The sequence below is a fragment of the Thamnophis elegans genome, chromosome 1, assembly GCF_009769535.1.
Source record: "Thamnophis elegans isolate rThaEle1 chromosome 1, rThaEle1.pri, whole genome shotgun sequence".
Lineage (NCBI taxonomy): Eukaryota > Metazoa > Chordata > Lepidosauria > Squamata > Colubridae > Thamnophis > Thamnophis elegans.
The window spans coordinates 90442607-90465959 of record NC_045541.1 but is presented as its reverse complement, the minus strand read 5'-3'; the positions used below and the strand labels follow the sequence as shown (position 1 = coordinate 90465959).

Genomic DNA, 23353 nt, shown 5'->3' with positions numbered 1-23353 from the left:
AATAAAGTAAAACATTTGTAAATTCAAATTAAGGTATTTTTACTTTTACTTTTAATACCAAATTTTAAAGCCTATTAAACTAGCTTTACACAGCAAACTACCTTTCACAGGGGCTCAAGAAAAAGCAGTAGGCTTAGTGCTTTTCTAAATGTTAAGAGATCTGACTCCAAGTTTAATTATGGGAGGGGAGGGAGATAGTTTTACAGAATGAGCAAAGTGAGAAAAATCTTCCATCAGAGGAAAAAGTATTAATCGTGACCTAGTAGTTGGATCAAATACATACGTTCCTAAACCACCAGCCTGATGCTGTATTATGCTGACATGACTATTCAAACTACTGATTATACTGTTGATAAGAAAAATACGGGAGCAAAATAAGAAAGGTCCAGAGTACATGGGGCAGCCCTTAAAGAGCATTCGGAGACTTCAACTTGTCCAGAATGCAGCCACGCGAGCGATTGTGGGTGTACCTCGATACACCCACGTTATACCTATCCTCCGCGAGCTGCACTGGCTTCCAATCGGTCTCTGGATACGCTTCAAGGTGCTAGTTATTACTTATAAAGCCCTTCATGGTATTGGACCTGGGTACTTGAGAGACCGCCTGCTGCCAATTACCTCCCAAAGACCCATTAGATCGCACAGGGTCGGCCTTCTCTGGGTCCCGTCTGCCAGCCAATGCCATCTGGCTACGACCCAAGGGAGGGCCTTCTCTGTTGCAGCTCCGGCCCTTTGGAACAAACTCCCCGTGGAGATTTGGACCCTTGCCTCTCTCCCGGCCTTCCGAAAAGCCGTTAAAACCTGGCTGTGTCGGCAGGCCTGGGGTTGATGAGCTCCCCTCCCCTCTCAACAGGTGTGGTTGTTTTTTTAAAAAAAATACTTGTCTTGTTTCTGTATGTTCCCTTCCCCATTTGAGTTGTTCGCCGCCCTGAGTCCCTGCAGGGAATAGGGCAGCATATAAATAAAACAAAACTTCAAACTTCAATTATGAGTGCCAGTATTCCAGATACAAATTAAATTAAATGAGGTGACCCAAGAAACAGATAGGTACAATAATTTACATGAGACCCAAAGAAAATGCTACCTGCATAGTCATCTCTGTAATATGGAATTGAGATATCTTATGAATATTCATTAAATGAAAATTACAACTTTTACCAGTTTTTAAAAGATCAGTGTTAATTTAGACTCCGAGGTTCCTCATACCTGGTGAGACCCACAGCTGGCAGTCTTGAAACCAAAAAGGGAAAAAACCAGTGATAGATAAATGAATCTAGAAGAAGTCATCAACATAGATATGATAATTGAACTGCTATATTTAAATAAAAAAAACTGTTGGAAGCATATATAAATAAAATACTAAGGTGCCCAACACTGAACCCCGAGGAACCCTACTGCTAATAGAAAAGATTGGAAGATGTTTCACAAAACTCAGAACATCTGGTGAAAAGATCAGATTGAAACCCTGAAATACTACAGCAACAATACCAAGGGAAGTTAAACATATAATGTCAAATGTGATACAGTAAATAAGTCTACTAGCACCAGTACTGACAATATATCACCAATAAAATATTTAGCAACATGCACCAACAAAGATTCTGTAGATTCTGTACACAAAAACCTTACTGAAAGGAGTACCTAAGATTAATTAGTATGAGGTGAAAGGGGAATTAAGGGAGGACTGTTCTCTTAAAAACCTTAGATACAAAGGAAAAGAGTAGACATTAGAAGTTAGGACAAACAGAAAAATCAAGGAAGATTTTTTCCAACAAAGAAAATAAATAGGCAAGTTTCCAAGACTCAGGAAAAGAAGCAGTCAGGAGAGACCAGTACAACCTTTAAAAAGAAGACAAGTAGGAAAGAAAGGAGGAGAGATGGATGAAGAAGAGAAGAAAAAGGATCAGAAGGACTGATGTAAGCTGCTTCAATGATTATTTTGGCTACCACCTTCCCTATAACTGGAGAGAAAAAAATATTTTGAAATTTGCAACTGGAACTAATTAATTCAGCAACATTTAAATACACAGGATTTGAATTAAGGCTTGAACTGACTCAATTTTCAATGCAAAGTAGTTGCAAAAATCATTAGGCATATGTTAATAAAAAAGCTCCTTATAAAGACTGTAGAACAAACAGCTTCTTAGATGACTTACATGAGTAGATACTGCGTACTGATGTTAGGTTGTTTTGACTGTCCTACATTAAAGTATTGAGAGAAATCATGTTGGTAAGATTCCCACGTATCCTAAATATTTTCTCCCAAAGTTTTGGTTTCCAAACTTAAATATGAATTTGATGCTACTGTGGAGTTAACCAGGAACAGAAGTTTCTAATAGCAGTTACTTTTCCTATAGCCAAATCTAGTACAACTAATGCTGTTTGGCAGGCCAGATTTTTTTCAATGTTGTCCATTTTTCTGATGCTTCTGATTTAAATAAATGTGAACTATTAGAAAGAAGTACAGAGGAAATTGTTGCAAATGATATGAACTGGCCCAATTTTAGCTTTCAAAAAAAAAAAGCCACAGGAGAACTAACTTTACCATGAAGAATGAAAGTAATCAGACTGGATTTCTGTGAAAATGTGGCTAATATTTTTCTAGCTGTTTGGTTTTGCTGTTCACTTAATAAAAAACCCTAAATAAATTAAGTACCACAGACCTATGTTTATTTAATACAACTGTCAATGACCCAATGTAGTATTCAGAAATATTAAAATATGAGAGGACCATGGTGAATATACTTCTTTAGCAAAAATCTATTATTTATCTGAGATATTAAAATTTCCCAGAATGACTTAAGTTCTAGATCAGATAGACAATGAAGAGATAAATCCTCAACTATCTGTTATCCTATTTTTCGGAGTATAAGATGCACCTTTTTCCCCCAAAAAGAGGGTGAAAATCTGGGTGTGTCTTATACCAAAACCCTGCCACCTTTGCAAAAATGGACATGCAGAGGGTTTGGGAGGCTTACAAAGTGCTCCTAGGGGCTGGGGAGGGCAGAAATGAGCAAAAAAACAAGCCATTTTGCTCATTTTTGCCCCCCCCCCAGACCACAGGAGCACTCTACAAGCTTCCCAAAGCTCTGCATGCCTCCCCCACTTTTTTGCTTGCAAAAAATGAGGCATGCAGAGGGCTTGGGAGGCATGCAGATCCATTTTCCAAGGCCTTTCTTAACAATGAGATAATCTTCAAATCATCTGTTGCTTTCTCTAGTTAGTTATATTAATAAGTGAAGGATCACTTGAGATTTTTGGAACATCTGTGCTTGAAGTATTGCTCATGGACAACATCTGGGGATAGATAATTATCCAGGGAAGGGTCTTCTTAGTTGTGATACCCAGAGTTTCAGGTATCATGGTAGATAAAAAAAAGATTCAGTTAGAGGAGCAAATGTTACCTTCATTCAATTGACAGTAATTACTTGCTGGATTAGACATCTTTTACAGAGAGAAAGAACCTTGTCTCCTTAGATGGAAGATCCTGGATTCAAGCCATTGTCATTTGTGGAAATTGCAGGTGTATTATATTGAATAGTTAGATGAGGCTGAGGTCAAACTTTAGTATTTAGAGATTAGCAACATTGTCTTTGGACATCTCATATAGACAACTGTAGATGTTTCAATCACACCTACATAAAATCCTTTATTTTTAAAAAAAAATCACAAAAAAACTGGAAAAATATTGAATAAACTTTAAACCAGAATTATTTTTCAGGGACAAAAATCTTCATATTGTCTGGAAAAAAGTCTTTTCTAAAACATTTATTGGAGTTGGCAAATTACTAAGGACATCTCCTACCAAGGCATCATTATCATTTGTTGAATATATAAATTTGAAGTTGGTCCAGTAAATTACCCTATTTTTCGGAGTATAAGATGCACCTTCCCCCTCCCCCCCAAAAGAGGGTGAAAATCTTTGTGTGTTTTATACCGAAACCCTTTGCAAAAATGAACGTGCAGAGTGTTTAGGAGGCTTACAAAGTGCTCCTGGTGGTTGGTGGAGGGTAAAAATGAGCAAAAATGGGCCATTTTTGCTCATTTTTGCCCCCCAGATCCCAGGAGCACTCTACAACCCCCCCAAAGCTCTGCATGCCTCCCCCACTTTTTTGCTTGCAAAAAACGAGGCATGCAGAGAATTTGGGAGGCATGCAGAGTGCAAAAACTTTTTTTTAAAATTACCTCTTCAAAATCTTATATGCGACTTATACTCCGGTGCATCTTATAGTCCAAAAAATATGGTAATTACACTGCGTAGAATTAATTCACTGGAATGTCTATGGAGATATTTGGATATCCAAGTAATAGTTGTTCCAATGGTGGTTTTTTCAAAAGGCAACTGAACAGTCCAGTTTTCTTTTGGGAAAAAAAATATCTTTAGGATAACTCATTGGAAATTTCAAATCAGCAATCTGGAATTCTAATGAACTTAATAGTTGCTGCTAATGGAGTAGACAGAGAAAGTGGGAATTAGCAAATTTCAGTATCATTTAGATTTAATCAAGTGTTCACAGAAACCCAGAATGTCAGGTGAGATTAGTTTATCATGTCACGTGGACATCAATAATTCATTCATTTCTTTTTCTTGATATGCTCCAGCAAGTCAAGAATGATTCATTCATTTTTAGTTAGGCTTATAGTCTAAGTTGTTGAAATAATTAATATGAAACTTTCCACTGACTTTCCACTGGAAGAAGCTGAAGAAGACTTAGTTTCTTCAAAGGTATAATGGAGAAGAGGGAAAGGATGTGATATGCGAAGTTTCAGCTTTATTACAAACTGACATATTATGGGAATGGAAAGATTAAGTTCTAGCTACATTCTATTTCATAACTATAAGTCAGACTTTTACAAAGAATATATTATTACTTTCAAAGGCAGAGACATTTTGATAGTGAAATGCTGTGACTGGATTTTGACCTTTAATATCCATATATTCAGATTTTTCTTTATAACAGGAAGGACCGAGAAGAGGTCTAATAACATTAGACTCATGTAATCTAATAAGTCTGGGAAACTACGCCTTCAGCAAGATGGTAACATTGGGAAATAAGTCATATCACTCATGAATACTTAGAATAGCTTTTACTCATAGACAAAAAACATTAGAACAAGGTCAGATAACATGATTCTTGCAAGTGGAAACACTGAATCATGTTGAATAAAATTTTTATTAAAATTAGGCTGGAATACACATTCTGAGTGATTTTCCAGCAGAATGTTGGAATGCGCAGTACATACCATTATAAATCCCTTGTCTTCTTTAAAGAAATAGCTTTTTGCCACCAGATTCATTAGCATTGGAAAATGCTGCCCATTCTATGTCAAAAGCTTTTTTAAAAAAATTCCCTTGTCAGCCCACTCTTGTAACAATTTGATGTGGCATTTGAGTTTCTATTGACCAAAAGTACAAAGGTTCACAGATCAGTGAAAGTATAAAAATACAGGGTGCAGAGATCTATTCCCTTCTGAAATGCACTCTTAACATTTTGTCTTACTCTGTTTAATTGATGCTTTGTAGCTCTGTAGTCTGGAAGAAAAGAGGTTTTTTTTATCACTTTCAACTGTAAGGAAAATATCTGTGTATTTCTTATAAGTAAAACAGAATTTATACAAGAAGTGATGAGAATGGGAAATATTAACCTAAATGACTCCTGGTATAAAATTAAATCCTATTTGTACTTTGATTTTTTAAAATTTTTTATTTCTCATATATACATTCACAATTATATGATCTCATAACTGTTATTAATAATATGTATTTGTAACAATTTTTCTCCCCTACAGTTACAATATACTTGAAATTGCTTTCTTACCATCCCATAAACCCATCTTATCTTACAACAATCCTACTTCTTCTTCCTTCCTTCCTTCCCTCCTTCCTTTCTTCTCTCCTTCTCTCCTTCCTTCCCTCCCTCCTTCCTTCTCTCCTTCTCTCCTTCCCTCCTTCCTTCCCTCTTTCCTTCCCTCCTTTCTTCTCTCCTTCTCTCTGTACTTTGATTTAGTTTTTTTTATTTTTCGTTATCTAGTTCTTAATGTTAGTATTTGTTTATATTATAAATCTAAACTTTCAGACATCATTTTTTATTTTTTTTGTATTTAGAAAGAATGGCACTTAGGGTAGTGCAGTTCAGCAAACATTAAATACAATGTTGTTCAGTGGCTCTTCCCAGGACATATTATATGGATAGAGTAGAATTATTTGTAGTTCAGAATTGAACTGTGGAATCCTTGATATTCTTTGAGCTTGGTTGTTTTCTTAAAGAGATTGTGGGGTTTTTTGTTTTTTTTGCAGAAACACTGATGAAGTTATCTAGTTTGATAATTATATGTATGCAAGAAAACAACCAAGCTCAGAGAGCACCAAGGACCCCATATTAGATGGTTTTAGATTGGTTGAAAATAAAGTTTAGAGCTAAGCATTGAAAGCTACCCTATCCCCAGATGATCATCTCTATTTATTTAAATAATTCATGTAGAGGGGTTTCATTTACTGGATATGTAAACAAATATCCACCCTATGAACATTTTTTAAAACGTCTACTTTCCAAGGCCTTTTTTAACAATGAGATAATTTTCAAATCATCTGTTGCTTTCTCTAGTTAGTTATATTAATAAGTGAACGATCTCTTGAGATTTTTGGAATATCTGTGCTTGAAGTATTGCTCATGGACAACATCTGGGGATAGATAATTATCCAGGGAAGGGTCTTCTTAGTTGTGATACCCAGAGTTTCAGGTGTCATGGTAGATAAAAAAAGATGCAGTTAGAGGAGCAAATGTTACCTTCATTCAATTGACAGTAATTACTTGCTGGATTAGACATCTTTCACAGAGAGAAAGAACCTTGTCTCCTTAGATGGAAGATTCTGGATTCAAGCCATTGTCATTTGTGAAAATTGCAGGTGTATTATATTGAATAGTTAGATGAGGCTGAGGTCAAACTTTAGTATTTAGAGATTAGCAACATTGTCTTTAGACATGTCATATAGACAACTGTAGGTGTTTCATTCACACCTACATAAAATCCTTTATTTTTTTAAAAATCACAAAAAAAACAGGGAAAATATTGAATAAACTTTAAACCAGAATTATTTTTCAGGGACAAAAATCTTCATATTGTCTGAAAAAAAGTCTTTTCTGAAACATTTATTGGAGTTGGTAAATTACTTAGGACATCTCCTACCAAGGCATCATTATCATTTGTTGAATATATAAATTTGAAGTTGGTCCAGTAAATTACCGTATTTTTCAGAGTATAAGACACACCTTTTTTCCCTCAAAAAAGAGGGTGAAATTCTGGGTGCATCTTATATACTGAATACAGCATTTTTGGCCTCCCAAAATCCTGCGCCCTTAACCAAAATGGTCATGCATAGCCTTTAGGAGACTTCCAAGTGCTGCTGAGGGCTGAGGAGGGCAGAAAGGAACAAAAAGGCTGTTTTTTGCTCAATTTTGCCACTCCAGCTCCCAGAAACACTCTATAAGTTTCCTAAAGGCTATGCATACCCCTCCCCCCCCCCTTTTTTTTCAAAAAATGCCCGTTTCCGTGAAAAATGGGCCACCTTTGCTCATTTTTGGGAGGGCTTACCCCCCCCAGAGCACTCTACAAGTCTCCTAAGGGCTATTCATGCCCCCTTTTTTGACAAAAAACGGCCATTTTTGGGAGGTCTGTAGAGTGCAAAATCTTTTTTTTTAATTTGCCTCTTCAAAATCTTGGTGGTCTTATACTCTGAAAAATATGGTAGAACATTTTGCAATTGCTCAGATGGTATAGCTTAGTACAGTGCAGTGCAGTGTAATGCAGTTTTTATTTTTTTATTTTTTATGTTTTATTGATCTTTCTGTGAACTACCCAGGATTATTCTATATAGGGTGGAAAGTCATATTAGTCAAGGAAGGAAGGCTCCATCCTGCAACAACTTATTGCTATAGCAGCAAGTGTGGCAATGAAAATGCACAACAGATTGCTTCTGATTGTGGTAATATGAGCTGTATTAAAGCTAGGAAGATCCATCCTCTTTCAAGCTTTTCATCAACACATGTGCAACCTAGCCATCTAGGACAGGGGTTTCAAATGAATGGCCCACTGGCTAGATGTGTCACACTCAGGCCACACCCACCCCAGATTTGCAAATGGGGAAAATGTTGCAAAATGTCACATGACAGCATAGTGAAGTGACAAATGTGATACCATGATCTAGGACGTATATGGCATTATATAGAACAGTTGATTCACAAATTAGTGCAATGCTAAGCAAAGCAGAATTCTCAATCTTCAGACAGGAGTCCCTGACTATCATTAATATCTGAAACTTCTTGTATCTTGGACAATATTGTAAAGTCTTAAAAGAGGAATAGATAACATTGTGAACTTTAGCATCTTGTATTGTCATTGAGTGAGTTAGAGCTATTGTTGTTGGGTCTTTGAGTAATAGTTGTAATGTTAGATTAGACCTGAATATATTCAGGTTCAATTCCTTATTTGGCTATGGGTGAGTGTATAAATCACAGTTCTTTAAAAATTACAAATTCAATAGTTTTTATCCAATATATTAGGGCAAATTTGATAGATTTGTAGAACATGCTAAGCCAAAATCAAACAAGCCACATTGTGTCATAGTGTGATATGAACTGAGCATCCGTTGAGAAAATGGTAATGGTGCAAGTAAAATGTCAGTGCCTTTTCATAACTAAAATCAGAAGTTAATTCTAACAATGCATTTCACTTTTGTATTCTGTGATATCTTTATTAATATTTATTTAGGTAATTCATGTAGACTAATTTTAATTCAGCATAAGTGCTTGAAGGTGGCAGCCTATATCTTCAGCTGCCAGAACTCCTGGCAGCAGGAAGTACAAGGCAATTAAAAGAATGTTTACTTTCAATAAGCACTGTTTTTTTTCAAAAAAAAAAAACCTATAATCTGAATGGTAAAGTATGTGGCAGAGCCACTGAGATTATAGTTTTACTCTTTTTCCTGGGAAGTACTTCTGTTGAACTTAATGGGACTTACCTCTGGATACCTAGGCTAAAATGGGAAAAGTGGCAGTGGATTCTCAGTGAAACTTTTCTCAATCTTTGTATATACATTCTGTCTCATCTACTTAGCCTTAGTCTCCCAAAAGTACCATGTAGCACCTACAGCATTATGGCGGTTGCAGAGACAGACACTACTTTCTTCCTTGGGCTCCAGGAAAACTTTTTGAGATCAAATCTGCTCATCTCTAATGCCTTCTGTTTCTTGGCATTGATTTTGTGGATAATGGGCATTTTGAGCTCTCTCATAAGAAAGCTTAAATGTTCACCATATTTCTGTTCCCTTTCTACTTCAATATATTTTACACTAGAGAATAACCCGGCCTTAGTGAGAAAGAACGTTAGACAAGTTTGAAAATATATTGATGGAAGCAATCTTAGTAACACGTGGCATGTGAAATGTACTTGCATGAAAAGGGGTGCATTTAAATATCTCTGTTACCAGAAGTAGTACTATTAATTAAACAATGCCCAGTTCTTCCTTGCATCTCATCAAATTTACTTAGGAGTGTTAAATATGTTGAGGGAAAGACGCAGGAGCCATGGAATCAGAGAGTAAGATGTTTATTAGAAGATGACAGCGATTCAGAATCTGTTACAACTGTCACAGTATTTATACTCTCAGGTACCAACTGTCATTTAACTGTCATTACAACCACCAATCACAGGCTGTGCTTTGACCCGACCAATTAGAGCGCAGCACAGGCTGTTGCTGGGCTATAACAAGGAGAATTAGGGGAGCATCTTTGAAGGGAAATCCAGTTGGGGAAGCAGGAATGTGTTCAATTTATATTTGATATTCCATTTAAAAGATGAGGCTTGCTTTCTGCAAAACATATGACTATATTCTTCTTTTTTCAGTTTATAAAAAAGAGACAACATGAAACATTTTCCAGGGCCACAGTCAATGGTGGGATTGAAATAATTTAACAACTGGTTCTCTGCCCTAATGACCAGCTGGACAGGCATGGCTCGGTGTTCATGTGACTGTGTGAGCATGGCCAACTCAATGTCATTCAGGTTATCTTAGCTGTTACAATGTAATAAGGGTTAACCAGAGAGGCAGTTTCTGTAAGCAGGGCAATAAAGATTAGGCTAGAAACAACACCAGAATGTTTCCTTCCTGCCTTCCTTGCAGGATTAGCCCTGTAAAGTGGGGAAAAAAACAAAAGGAGATTTCTTCCAACAACCGGTTAGAAAGTTAACAACCGATTCTCCTGAATAGGTGCGAACTGGCTGAATTCCACCACTGGCCACAGTATTTGCAAAGAGTTAATCATAACATTATCTACTTAGATTAAAACTATTCTCTGATGGCATGGCTTTCTTTTTCAATTTTAGAAAAATCCATTGAAGATTCCATATTTGAAGACACCCTGATTCTGGAATGATCAGTAGCCATGATTTGGGATTTTTTTTTAAAGAGAAAACAATTTTATGGATTTCAAATGTGGTGTTTTTCTTCCTTCCCTCTTGCAGTAACACTATCTGCAGCTACACCAGCCTATTTTCGTGGATTCACATTGATTGCTTTGAAAGAAGGCAAAGAAGGAGACAAAGAAGAAGACCATGCTGGTACTTTCCAGGTGAGGGACAGTCTTTTGAACTATTGATTTAGAAATATGAACTAGAAGATGACTTCCTGTCTGGAAACAGGAGCCATATCTTTCTTTATATACATTACCCATACCTTAAATTGTCTCTGTAACAATGAAATAAATATTATAGCTTTAATCAAGTAAGATTAATATGAGAAAAGAACTGTAAGTAGACTATAGAATACAACAAGATGCTGTTATATTCTTACATTTGTAATACTATCTTTTGTCTGTTTACTTTGAAATCCTTCCCACTGAAATTAGTGGGATTTTTGAGCCCAAGCAAGGTATACATTTTGTAGTCTTAACTACTTTGTCAAACAAAGAATTTGCAGGTTGTCCTTGGTACTCAGCCATTATGAATGCAGTTCAAATATTTGTTGACCTTTATTTATTTTTTTGACACCATTGTTTTTTCCTGTACGCAACTCTCATTTGATCTTGGTGAGATTAACACAATCTCTGTAGGAGATATCCAGCTGTCATCTTTTGGAAGTAAGTCTGAATTATTTCGGTGTGGCTTGCTTCCAAGTAAATACACAAGATCTGTACTTAATGAACTCAGATATGACTACTCTTACAAATCTTAGAGATTTCTCAGAAAACAATTATAATACTGTTCTAGGTTTCCTAATGATGCCAAGTCTAAGCAAAAAAAACCCAAAAAATTTTGTGTAGCAACAACAATGATTTCCTTCTGGACAGAGTAAGCAAGGATACTACATGTCCCACTTCTAGTGAATTTAGGATGCAGGAAGAAGAAAATTGAATCATTAAAGTACAGTGATACTGCTAATCAGCTGTTCTCACAAAGCTTTGATCAAATTAATATTTAGGATTTTAGTCACTGACTAAAACAATATGTACTTATCTGAAGTTGCAAATAAAGTATCAAAGAATGTAGTATTAATTCCTGACCTTAATATTACTAGTTAGAGGCAAGAACTTGATTCATGGATAATCACTTAATATACACTATGATCACTAATTAACCCTTAAAGACCAAAAATGCGGCCGCGCGAGTGATTGTGGGTGCACCTCGGTTCACCCGCATAACACCTATCCTCCGCGAGCTGCGCTGGCTACCTGTCGATCTCCGGATGCGCTTCAAGGTGCTATTAGTCACCCATAAAGCCCTACATGGCAGTGGATCTGGATACTTGAGAGACCGCCTTCTGCCAATTACATCCCTGCGACCAATAAGATCACATAGATTAGGCCTCCTCCGTATACCATCGGCCAGCCAGTGTCGGCTGGCAACTACAAGGAGGAGGGCCTTCTCAGTAGTAGCCCCGACCCTTTGGAACGAGCTCCCCGTAGAGATTCGCACCCTCGCCACCGTCCAGGCCTTCCGCACAGCCTTGAAGAACTGGCTCGCCCGTCAGGCCTGGGGACAAGGATAATTCCCCTCCCGAATGATGAATGTATGTTGTTTATTATTTTATTATATGTCTTATCTTAATGTCTGTATCTCCCCTTCCCCTATTTTATGTGAGCCGCCCTGAGTCCCCTCAGGGAAAAGGGCGGCCTACAAATATTAATAAATCTCTAAAATCTCTAAATCTCTAAAAATATATTTGGGTGAATTGAAGCACATATTACTATCTCTTCCATTAAACTAGTCTTTGTTGACAGACATAAAACCATAGGATTGAAGTATTCATATTACTCCTTTGGGAAGTATCAGGAATACAGGAAGATTCTAATCATTTTAGCTAAATGGAAATTAGTAATTCTATTCAAAATACGAAGAAAAAGATAAAATGCGAAGTAAATTAAGTTCTCAAATCAGTGTTAGCACTGTGACTCTGGTGTTAATAGACTTTTGGTGTGTCTGATTTCATTAAGAATAGGGAGCAGAATTTGCTTTAGAAAGACTTTTTCTTGGTAAAAATAAAAGTGGGGGATGGGCAACATCATTGTTGAAAATTAGAAAAGAATCCCCCCCAAAAGGAAATATGGATACATTGTTTTCTATTGTTCATTACTTCTTCCCTTTCTACCTGATTTATATTCTTCCTTGTATTATTCTTACTGAATTAATTCTTAATTTTAATTAATGAATAATTGTGAATTATAATTAGTTATAATTAATGGATTATTAATTAACTAATTATGTCTGCTAATTTAGCAGGAAAAACACATTGGGTCAGAGTGAAACTGTGGGTTAGGCTTCCAACTGGAGATAAAATTTTCTCCTGCAGGTGGAAGACAGGATTCAAAGATTATTTTTCTTCTGAGTTTCTTCTGAGTGTTTTAGAAAAGAGGTGTAAAACAGAGATAGATGGGTTCATCAAGGAATTTCTCTACTACCTGTAGTACCACAACTCTCTGGCATTCATTTTCCTGTACTACATTGGCTAAGACTTCACTGCTAATTACTTGCCTTTTCTTTATAACATATTCCTGAGAAAATTTCTATTTTATTCTGGTTCATCTGAATAAGGGGTGATTGGTGTGACCTTTTGGAATAAGAATAAGTTACAGCCCTATCTAGGGGGGGAAAACAGTAGTCTTGATCGTATCTCACTAAGAGCATCACTTTTTCCTCAAATGAAATATTTTTATGAATTACTCTTTTCTGAAAACCTTGGGAAGGAAAAACAGAGTATTGAGATTCTGGGATATTCATTTTGATTGGCTAAGAATGCGGGCTTGTCAAAATGATGTAGCTAGTTAAATGAGAATCTGAAAAATCTGTCTTAATAGACTGCAGTTACAGAACTAGAACTAGAAGTAAAAATGGCTGGACCACATTTTGACTGGATTTAGTCAATAGAAAGCAAACAAAGATATCCTGGAAGGATGATGTAACTATGGAAGAAGCAAAAAATAAACAATTTCTAATCTTGTTTGGCCCATTAGCTGGAAAAATACAATTTTGATTGAATTAGAATATGACTAAGAAGTAGTAATAAAGCTGATTTGGCCAAAGTTTTCTCCAAAAGCCTACTTATCATGTCCAAATACCAAGCAATTTTATAGATTCAATTAATGTTCAGTTTTACTTTTCCTGAAAATAACATTTTTTTTAAAAAATATGATTAACAAGGCATATCTCTCAGTTCAATCAGAATGACCTTTTCATCTTTTGACTGCTCTTCAGATCCAATGGGGAATAGTTTGCAGTCTGTGTAAAATTGCCTATCATTTTGCTATAAATTATATGTGACCTGTTTCCTCTCTTGCTGCTTCTTAGTGGAGTGCAATATTGGAAATAACACTTCTGATAGTGAAAGTTTTAATCTAGCCACATATATGAAAAAGGGGGTGTTGATCCCCCTTTTATCATTGTGGTTTCCTTAATGTCCCCTTCCTACAAACAGCCAATATTTTCTGCTATATTTTAATATTGTCTGAGGTTGATGAAAAGCACTAATGATTAATTCAATCACATGAAGACTATCAGGAATAAAATAAAATTCCTTTTTGTCTCTTTTCTGTTTTTGCACAGTGAAGATGCAGTCAGACCATCTGATAACAATCCTAAAAAATATATCACTGTAACTTTCATTATGCCTGTGATGTTTTTGACAAATCTGGATCATTTCAGCATTTCACAAATTGTGGTAGCAAGGCAGAGCATGTAATGTTTGCTGGAATTTTCACCATAGCTGTTCTGTGAAAAATAGATGTATTGTTGATGATAGCAATATTATCCACAGTTAATAATGTGGAGTTGGGAAGATTGGAAAAAGATTATTATTCTTACAGATTTATCATTATAAACAATTCTGTGACATGTTTTTAAGCACTTTAGAAAATATATATCACTGACTATTTCTGGAGAGCCACTAGAGGAGCAGATGACAGAAATAATTTCATTGTCTCCTATGCATAATTTCTTTTTCCAGGTAGGACAGAATATAAATGTATTCTGAGCATATTAGACATGCAGTTAATATATTTTATGTTCCAAACCTCAGATAATCTTGTTTTTACCCCCTTCTTACTTTTTGAAACATAGTGTCATGTATTAGTATTGTTGAACAATCATGAATTTAGTTTCCCACATTTGACTACAATAGTTGCCATAGGCCACAATCACTGATATGGAGGTTTGGTGGTAGATGATAAATTGCTGATCTTAATGACATCAGAAGAAGACAAATTATTCTGCCTGTCATTTAATATCAAAGGTAACTTCAGCTGTAATTTTTGGCAGAAGCCTGGTTTTGTATTCATGATAGGTTTATATGAAGAAATAATAAGTTCCCTTTTTTCATTTTCCTTCTCTAAAGTTAGGAAAATATTGGAAAAAAAACATTAATATTGGTAATTAGGGTGAAGAATGCCTTCTGAGCACTGTGTATTCAGGCTTGGATTCAGTAGGAAAGCTACTCAAGAGTTTTCTTTAGGATTATAGAATAAATAATATCAGCCCATTACTGAAAGTTACTTAATGTGATGCCAAAATTTCCTCTGCAGTGTTTAGATTTGCCAAACAAATGTGGCTGTGGAGAAAATGGCATTATACATGTGTCGCGTCAAAAAACACATCACAAAAAAGAAGAAAAAAGAGAGAAGAAATTTGCATTATTTTGTATGCTAATTGATAGGTGCATATCTGTCATTTTTAAACAATGTAAAAGAAGATTTATTCAGTCTATGGAGTAGGTGGCATAGAAATCAGTGTACAAAGGGAAGAGAAAGAATAATAATGTATAAAATTAAAATCTATTGTTTTTTTTAAAGATGTTTTATTGTGCTTTTATTATTTTTATAAATAACTCAAGGTGGCAAACAAATCTACTACTCTTTTATCTTCCTATATTCCCCTACAACAACATCCCTGTGAGATGAGTTTGGGTGAGTGAGAGCGACTGGCCCAAAGCCATCCAGCAGGTTTTCATGTCAAAAGTAGGACTAGAACTCACACTCTCCTGGTTTCTAGACTGGTACCTTAACTATTAAACCAGAATGGCTAACATTTGTCATTACAAAAAAAAAAAAAAGAAGAAGAAGAACTGAGGCCAGAAGATATTGGTGTCTTTTCCTAATGCTTTAATTTCCTAATGGTTGATTGGCCATGGCAAAAAGACCCTGAGACTTTCTTATACTTGTAGAGACTTGCTGATCTCTGAGCTTGCAGATGATTGCCTTGCACTGATGATGTTACCTTGTTGAGTAATAAAACTTCTGCAAGCAAACAACCAAGTTCAAAAATTACTAAGGACTGCATTGTTCAACCCTGAACTGCAAATATTCTTTTCTGTTTCCCATATTTTCTTTAAAACTGGCTTGAATTCTTCAAAGAGAGACCAGCCCTCTAAATAAAACAGAGGGGCTATTTTTATTTTCTAAAGGACACTAGGATTCAGATCCTACTGTTTTTTGGACACGATAGGTGGCCCCCAATTGATTGATGAGCTAGAGGCAAGTTCAAATGAGCATTCTTTCTCTTTCTTTCCCTTTCTTTTTACAACACTTGGGGAAGGGGTACTTCATTCTTGGTAGCAATTTGAATGGTTTGTTTGCAAATTAGACCAAGGGTCTCACAAAATATGGCTATATTGTTCACCTGGGGCTTAAGGTTGCTATCTCTGAAGTCCAGCTGTGGCGTTTAAGCCAAAACCAGTGGTGCAGCCCTTGTTTTGTTTCACTTTGTTTTTTCAAAATGGGCATGGCTCTTAAATTCTGCCTTTCTATAGAAGTGCCCCTGAAAAGGGGGGTGGAGGAAGGGCTCCTCTAGCTGAGGGGATAGATCAACAAAAATTGGAACTTGCCAAGCACATTCAGATTAGATCTGAAGCAAAATTACATCTATTTTGCTGTAAGATTTCCACAGGATAAAAACTTAGACTGTGGTATAGATAAGTGGAAATTAGATTAGGCCCCTTGAACGACTGACAGGGAACCATGGAGAAAGTTAAGCAATCTCATTATTAAATTATTAAATATGAAGAGATTTATGCCTAACAAGACATGAAACCTCTGTAAAACAACATAGAAATAGGAGATGGTAACATTTGAAACATATACTTTGTGAATTCAGTCCAACGCATGCTGCTCTGATGAGCTGAGAAGAGTAGGAAAAGTTTAGAACTAACTCATCACACGGCTGTTAGCAAGCACAAAGTAATGGGGTTCATTTTCTAAGCAACTTAATAATAATTTCTCCGTTGCAATAAAATTGGTTTATTTCTTTCTTGCCACAGTTGGGTGCATTTCTACCATTAAAATCCTATTGGTGGTAATATCCAATTAAGTTCTCAGCAATGGCAAGAAAAGGACATTTTCACAAGGACCTGGCCTTCAGGCCTAACTGCATTTCCTGCATCCCATCCCACAACTCAACTCAGTTGACTTTGCAACCTTAGAACTTAGATGAGAGTTGGCAGAAAAGACATTTTTTTAAATATTTCCAAACGGCTCATGGATCTCAGTGGAGGGATAATTTTTAAGCCATTTAATTAGTTTTATTATTCCGGTAAGAAGCTGAAATCAGCATTTTAATTGGCAGTTAAATATTTTAAAAGTTTTTGAATAGCTAAATTCATACCTTTTTGGCATAAAACAGAAGGCACTGTCCTTTGCACATGCAAACCCTCTGGTAAAGGCTTTTCCTGGAATTAACACCTGGCTCTAATCTCTGCATTTATTAAAGATTTAAGTGTCCACTTCTCTGCTATTTAGTCTTGCATCGCCATTGCACTGTCGCTCTTTTCACTAGATGAAAAGTGAGTGCCTATAAATGATGCATTAAACTGGAGCCATGGTAGGTTGCCATTATTTTGCAAGCAGTTTTCTATAGGAAACTTTTTTTTAAGGAATTGGTAGGCTAAGTCCACTTCGGCATGTTCAGCTGCAGCCATGCAACTCTGAGACAGCATTTCAAGGCAGTTGTTTCAATATTGGTATGGCTATCACAGCATTAATACAGCCTTCCTGTGTTGTAACTTGTGTAATGGATTGATCAGTGGTGGGATTCAAAATAATTTAACAACCGTTTCGCTGCCCTAATGATTTCTTCCAAGAACCAGTTCACCAAACTGCTCAGAAAGTTAACAAACAGTTCTCCCAAAGTGGTGTGAACTAGCTGAATCCCACTCCTGGAACTGATGTCACCTCTCTCCCTTTTAGAGGATAATAATATAAATCAATTTTCTTCTTCAGTATGATACACATTGTTTGGGATTCTTACCTTAATAGTATCACTGATTATCCCAGCATTCATCTCATGCTAATAAGTCTTCTTCCATTCTCCTGAAAAAAGGGATGAGGTTTGTGACAAGAAATGGAGAAGGGATTGATAGTAGAGGTTTCTTATGCTAGATTTCAAAACTTTTTTCCTGTTCTCTTTTCTGTATTTTTCTGCTGTTTGCTGCTGCTGCTGCTGCTGCTGATAATGGTAATGATACAATGGTGGCTGAAGTAATGCAAACATTAGGAACATGCTTTAAATCAGGGGTGTCAAACTCACGTTGTCACGGTGGCATCACGTGACATATCAGGACTTTTCCCCCCTTTGCTAAACCAGGCTTAGGCATGGGCAGTACGTGATGCATTTGGCCGGTGGGTCAGGAGTTTGACAGCCCTGTTTTAAATGTTCTGTGTCTGCTGCTAAGTACAGATTAAAATTAAAGTTGGAAGTGTAAAAAGGGTGTGAAATGTAAGCATGCTACATAATTTTATTTTCTAAAATTTAGAACTGAATTTTGCACAATCTTTTCATTCCACCGTACTTCTCAAATACCTTGCAAACCATGATGAGGATGAACAAAGTATTATTGAAGTTGATTTTGCAGCTGAAATAGAAGTGGGAGAAATCCATAGCATTTGTATCTCTTCAGTTCCTCTTTCCAAGTCAATAAAGTCAAATGATGTTAGCTGCAGATCAGCTTCAGCCCTTCTACTCCCCTGTCTTTTACCAAGAAGGTAAGGTGTTCCACTTGGGTTTTGATTTTCAGTCCTTGAGCTCCTTCTTCTATCCTTATCTCCCAATCTGCATTAGATGAAATTATTCTGCATTAGATAAAGCTGTAACTCCTTCCTATATTTCCCATGAAGAGTCCATCACTTCATTCATGTTTGGGACTTGGTCGTAGGAAGCTTATGTATGATGATATGTAGTGATATGTAGTGAAATTCAGAAAAAAATAATGTAAATTATTGAATATTCATAGGTTCATTAATATGTATAAGCCATGCAAATGGCCCTGCTGTTCTGATACTTCAGCACCTTCGTGCTGGCCAGCAACAGCCTCCTCCGTCTGGATTGGTTAGGACGCGAGGGAGGCTGTTGCCGGCTGAAGTCTAGGTTCCTATTGGTTGAAGCCCGAGTATATAAGGTTTGGCAGGCTAGTTACAAACCGAATCGCTGTTATACTTATCTTAGAATAAATCCTGTTAGTTGTTCACCCTGTGGTCGCGTCCCTCATTCCGAGCCTCTAAACTGGCGACGAGGGTGGGATCAGTGATTCCGCGGCGCTAGGGTGAAAGGCCGACCGTAGAGGTAGTCATGGAACCTCTTAATCCCGGACACTGCAGCCAGAGCCTCCTTGTCTATCTGGCTGTAATTACGCTCTGCCGAGGAGAGTGTCCGGGAGTAATAGGCCACAGGGGCCTCTAAGCCATTTGGGAGGACATGGCTTAGGACGGCCCCGACTCCATAGGGGGAGGCGTCACAAGCTAATGTCACTTTCTGCCTGAAGAGGAAAAAAAATTTTTTTTGTGGCCTCTCAGTATCTCTCCCTTCACGACCGTCAGGATGACATCTGCTCTACCTCCTTTTGCCCCCTTTGGTTCGGCCGGAGAATCATGGGAGGGGTTTATGGAGAGGTTTGAATGTTACCTGATCGCTTCCAAAAATCAGGCTCAAACCGAAGAGGAAAAATGCAGTTTTTTCCTCTCATGCTGCGAGCCATCTATGTTCGCCTCAGCAAGAGCTTTGGCAGCCCCACGGCCAGCATACAAGCTGGGGTGGGACGAACTCATGGCCAGATTGAAGAATCACTATGCACCTACCCCTTCAGTCATCGCTCGCCATTTTGCCTTCCGCAGACGAGTCCAAAAACAGAATGAATCAATCAGCCAATTTTTGGAGGCTCTGCGGATGGTGGCTGCCCAGTGCGAGTTCTCCAACCTTGAGGAAAATTTGGTGGAACAGTTTGTGTGCGGGGTCCGCGATGTCAACCTGCGGAGCCGCATGTTCCGAAATCACCGAATTACACTACTTCAGGCCGTGGAAACTGCCCGAGCCGCTGAACTATCTGAGCAGTCCACGGCCGATATTGAGCGGTTGCAGATTGCCACACCTGAACGAGCACCGCCTGAAGCATCGCCACAAGCCCACATGGTCGAGGACGACCTGGCTTATGAGGATCCAGAAGAAGAAGTGGTGGCCCAGATGAGGACTGTGCCTAAGAGGAAGCCAAAACCGCAACCTGCAGCGCAACAGGCGTCCGCAGTGCCCTGCCGGGGTTGCGGAGGCCGTCATAAATGCCAGGCTTGCCCATTTTTAAATGCCATCTGTAACCGGTGCAAGGGCGAAGGCCACCTGGCTAAGGTCTGCAGGGCCCTATTGCCAGCACCCTCGTTCCTTCAGTCTCCTGGCCGTTCCCAGGCGCAACCGCGCCGCCAGCAGCAGCGGCCACCGAAGAGGGCGGAAGATTGCTACCAGTCCACCAGTCAACCATCTAATTTTGACAGTACGGCGAGCCAAGCCGTTGCAGGGGCTCGGAAGGTCTCGACCTCCGTCCAGCTGGAAGGTCAGCCGTGCCGGATGGAGGTGGACTCTGGCTCTTCTCGGTCCCTCCTGCCCTGGTCTCTCTTCGCCAAGCTATGCCCTAAAGTGCCCTAGAAACGCCTAAGGCAATCTGAGGTTTCCCTGAGGGATTACCAAGGGAGGTTGATTCCTACGCTGGGATCCTTCCCTATCTCGGTTCGTTATGGCCAATTCCAGGGGAAGCTACCCATCCTCATAGTCAGGGATGACCTGCCGGCCCTTCTGGGCCTGGACTGGTTCCCAGCCCTGGGATTATCTATTGGGGGGTCCACCGGGTGGTTCCTAGCACTCTCGAAGACACCTTAAGGGAATTTTCGGACGTTTTCGACGGCCAGTTAGGCTGTTACAGGGGGACCCCCATATCTTTAAGTTTAGACCCTCAGGTTGCTCCCATTAGGCTGAAAGCCCGCAGGGTGCCTTTTGCCTTAAGGGCCAAGGTTGACGCCGAACTGGATAAGTTGTTGGCGCAGGGAGTCATCGAGCCCGTTGATCATTCCCCTTGGGAGACCCCCATCGTTCTCCCAATTAAACCAGACGGGTCGGTGAGGATCTGCGACGACTACAAGTCGACGATCAACTTGGCCCTTCAGGCAAACCCCTATCCAGTCCCTGTAGTGCAACACCTGCTCCATTCCCTGGGGCAGGGTTGCACATTCGCCAAACTGGATATGGCGCAGGCCTATCAACAGCTCCCGGTGGATGACGATGCGGCGGCTGCCCAAACCATCGTCACCCATCGCGGGGCTTTCCGTTGTCGCCGCCTGCAATTCGGTGTTTCCGTGGCCCCGGGGATCTTCCAAAGCCTGATGGAGCGGCTGCTCCATGGGCTGCCGGGCGTGGTTCCGTATTTCGATGACGTCCTGATCGCTGCTTCCAGCCGCTCAGAACTCATCGAAGTACTGCGGAAGGTCCTCAGTCGTTTCAGGGGCGCGGGCTTAAAACTGAAACGCAGCAAATGTTCATTTGCTGTTCCGAGAGTGGAATTCTTGGGCTTCATGATTGACGCCCAAGGCATCCACCCCACACCTTCTAAGGTAGCTGCCATTAGGAACGCCCCTGCACCCACCTCCAAGGCGGAGCTGCAGGCGTTCCTAGGGCTCCTGAACTTTTACGCCCCTTTTATACCGCACAAGGCGTCACTAGCCGAGCCGCTGCATCGGTTGCTCGACCGATCTGCGGCCTGGCGCTGGGGGAGCCGCGAAGCGCATGCGTTCGCGGCTGTCAAAGAAGCTCTGACGTCAGCGGCAGTCCTAGTCCAGTACAATGACAGGATGCCACTGACGTTAGCTTGTGACGCCTCCCCCTATGGAGTCGGGGCCGTCCTAAGCCATGTCCTCCCAAATGGCTTAGAGGCCCCTGTGGCCTATTACTCCCGGACACTCTCCTCGGCGGAGCGTAATTACAGCCAGATAGACAAGGAGGCTCTGGCTGCAGTGTCCGGGATTAAGAGGTTCCATGACTACCTCTACGGTCGGCCTTTCACCCTTGTCACTGACCACAAGCCACTCCTTGGGCTTTTGGCAGGTGACAAGCCGACCCCCCCCCCATCCTCTCCCCCCGAATGACTAGATGGACGGAGTTCCTTGCAGCATATTCTTATACGCTGCAGTACCGTCCGGGCAAGCAGCTGGGGCATGCCGATGCCTTAAGCCGCTGCCCGTTACCGGAGACCGACACCGCCCTAGTGCCCTGTCTCTCAGTACTGTCCATTGCGTCTTCCGGTCTCCCGATTTCGGCCGCAGATGTCGCGGCCTGCACCAAGGCCGATCCGATCCTCTCCCAGGTCGCTTCCTGGGTCTCGAGGGGATGGCCATTGGACAAGGTGGCAGAGGGCTTCAAGCCCTTTAAAATCCGGCAGGCGGAGCTCTCCCTCCACGGGGGGTGCCTCATTTGGGGGGATCGAGTGGTGATCCCCACCGCGCTGCGGCCACAAGTCCTGTCCCTGCTCCATAAGGATCATCCGGGCATAGCACGAATGAAGGCATTAGCCCGTAGCTATGTTTGGTGGCCCTTACTGGACTCAGAGATAGCGGCCTATGTTGGCCGCTGCAACCCCTGCCAACTATCTAGGCCTAATCCCCCAGCTGGGCCGGCTCGTGAGTGGGAGGCTCCGAGAGGCCCATGGTCACGCCTCCACCTAGATTTTGCCGGTCCCTTTCACGGCCAGAATTTCTTGGTAGTGGTGGACGCTTACTCCCGCTGGGTGGAGCTGGTCCTGATGGGCTCCACCACAGCTGAGAGTACGGTCCGGGCCTTGAGAAGGCTGTTCGCGACCCATGGGTTGCCGGACCTGATTGTTTCTGATAACGGGCCCCAATTTATGTCCACCACGTTCCAGGAGTTTCTGGCCATGCAAGGGATTCGACATGCGCCCATAGCCCTGTACCACCCGGCCAGCAATGGCCGGGCGGAGCGGGCGGTCCGCTCAGCAAAAGAGGCACTGGGCCACATGGACCGGGGCGACTGGCAGGAGAAAGTGGCGGCTTACCTGCTAAGCCAACATTCCACTCCCTGCCCAACGACCAACCGAAGCCCCTCGGAGCTCTTGATGGGCAGGCGTCTGCGGACTCCCCTGGACCGGCTACATCCGTTGTATTCAGGGGATCAGCCGAGCAACCTGGGGGTTATCCCTCCCCGTTCATTTAAATTAGGGGACGCGGTATGGGCCCGGGCATTTTCGGGGCCTTCTAGATGGGTGCCAGCCACTGTGACTGCCCTGACAGGCCCGTGTTCTTTTAGAGTCGGATTGGCTGACGGATCCCAATGGAGGCGTCACCTGGATCAATTGAGGAGACGCCTCCCACCGCCAGCCGGCGGCCCGGACCCAACCGATGCCGGCACCACCTGCCCGGGAAACCAGCTTGAGGCCTTCGCCACTCCAGGCCTCTCCTGTCAACAACCGAGAACTCAATCCGGAGGAAACACGCGGTGGGCCTTCGCCACACCAGGCCCAACCTGCCCGAGCGCCCCCTGCCGGGAACTTCCA

The 23353-nt window shown here is 40.5% G+C and overlaps 1 protein-coding gene across 1 annotated transcript in view; it reads left to right on the top strand.

Moving 5' to 3' along the window:
- Nucleotides 1-23353, top strand: part of LOC116518963 (spondin-1) — a 340455-nt gene that overhangs the window by 7183 nt on the left and 309919 nt on the right. The window contains exon 2 of the mRNA XM_032232542.1: nt 10522-10628. Within this exon, the coding sequence (XP_032088433.1) occupies nt 10522-10628 (107 nt within the window). The remainder of the gene's footprint in view (nt 1-10521; nt 10629-23353) is intronic.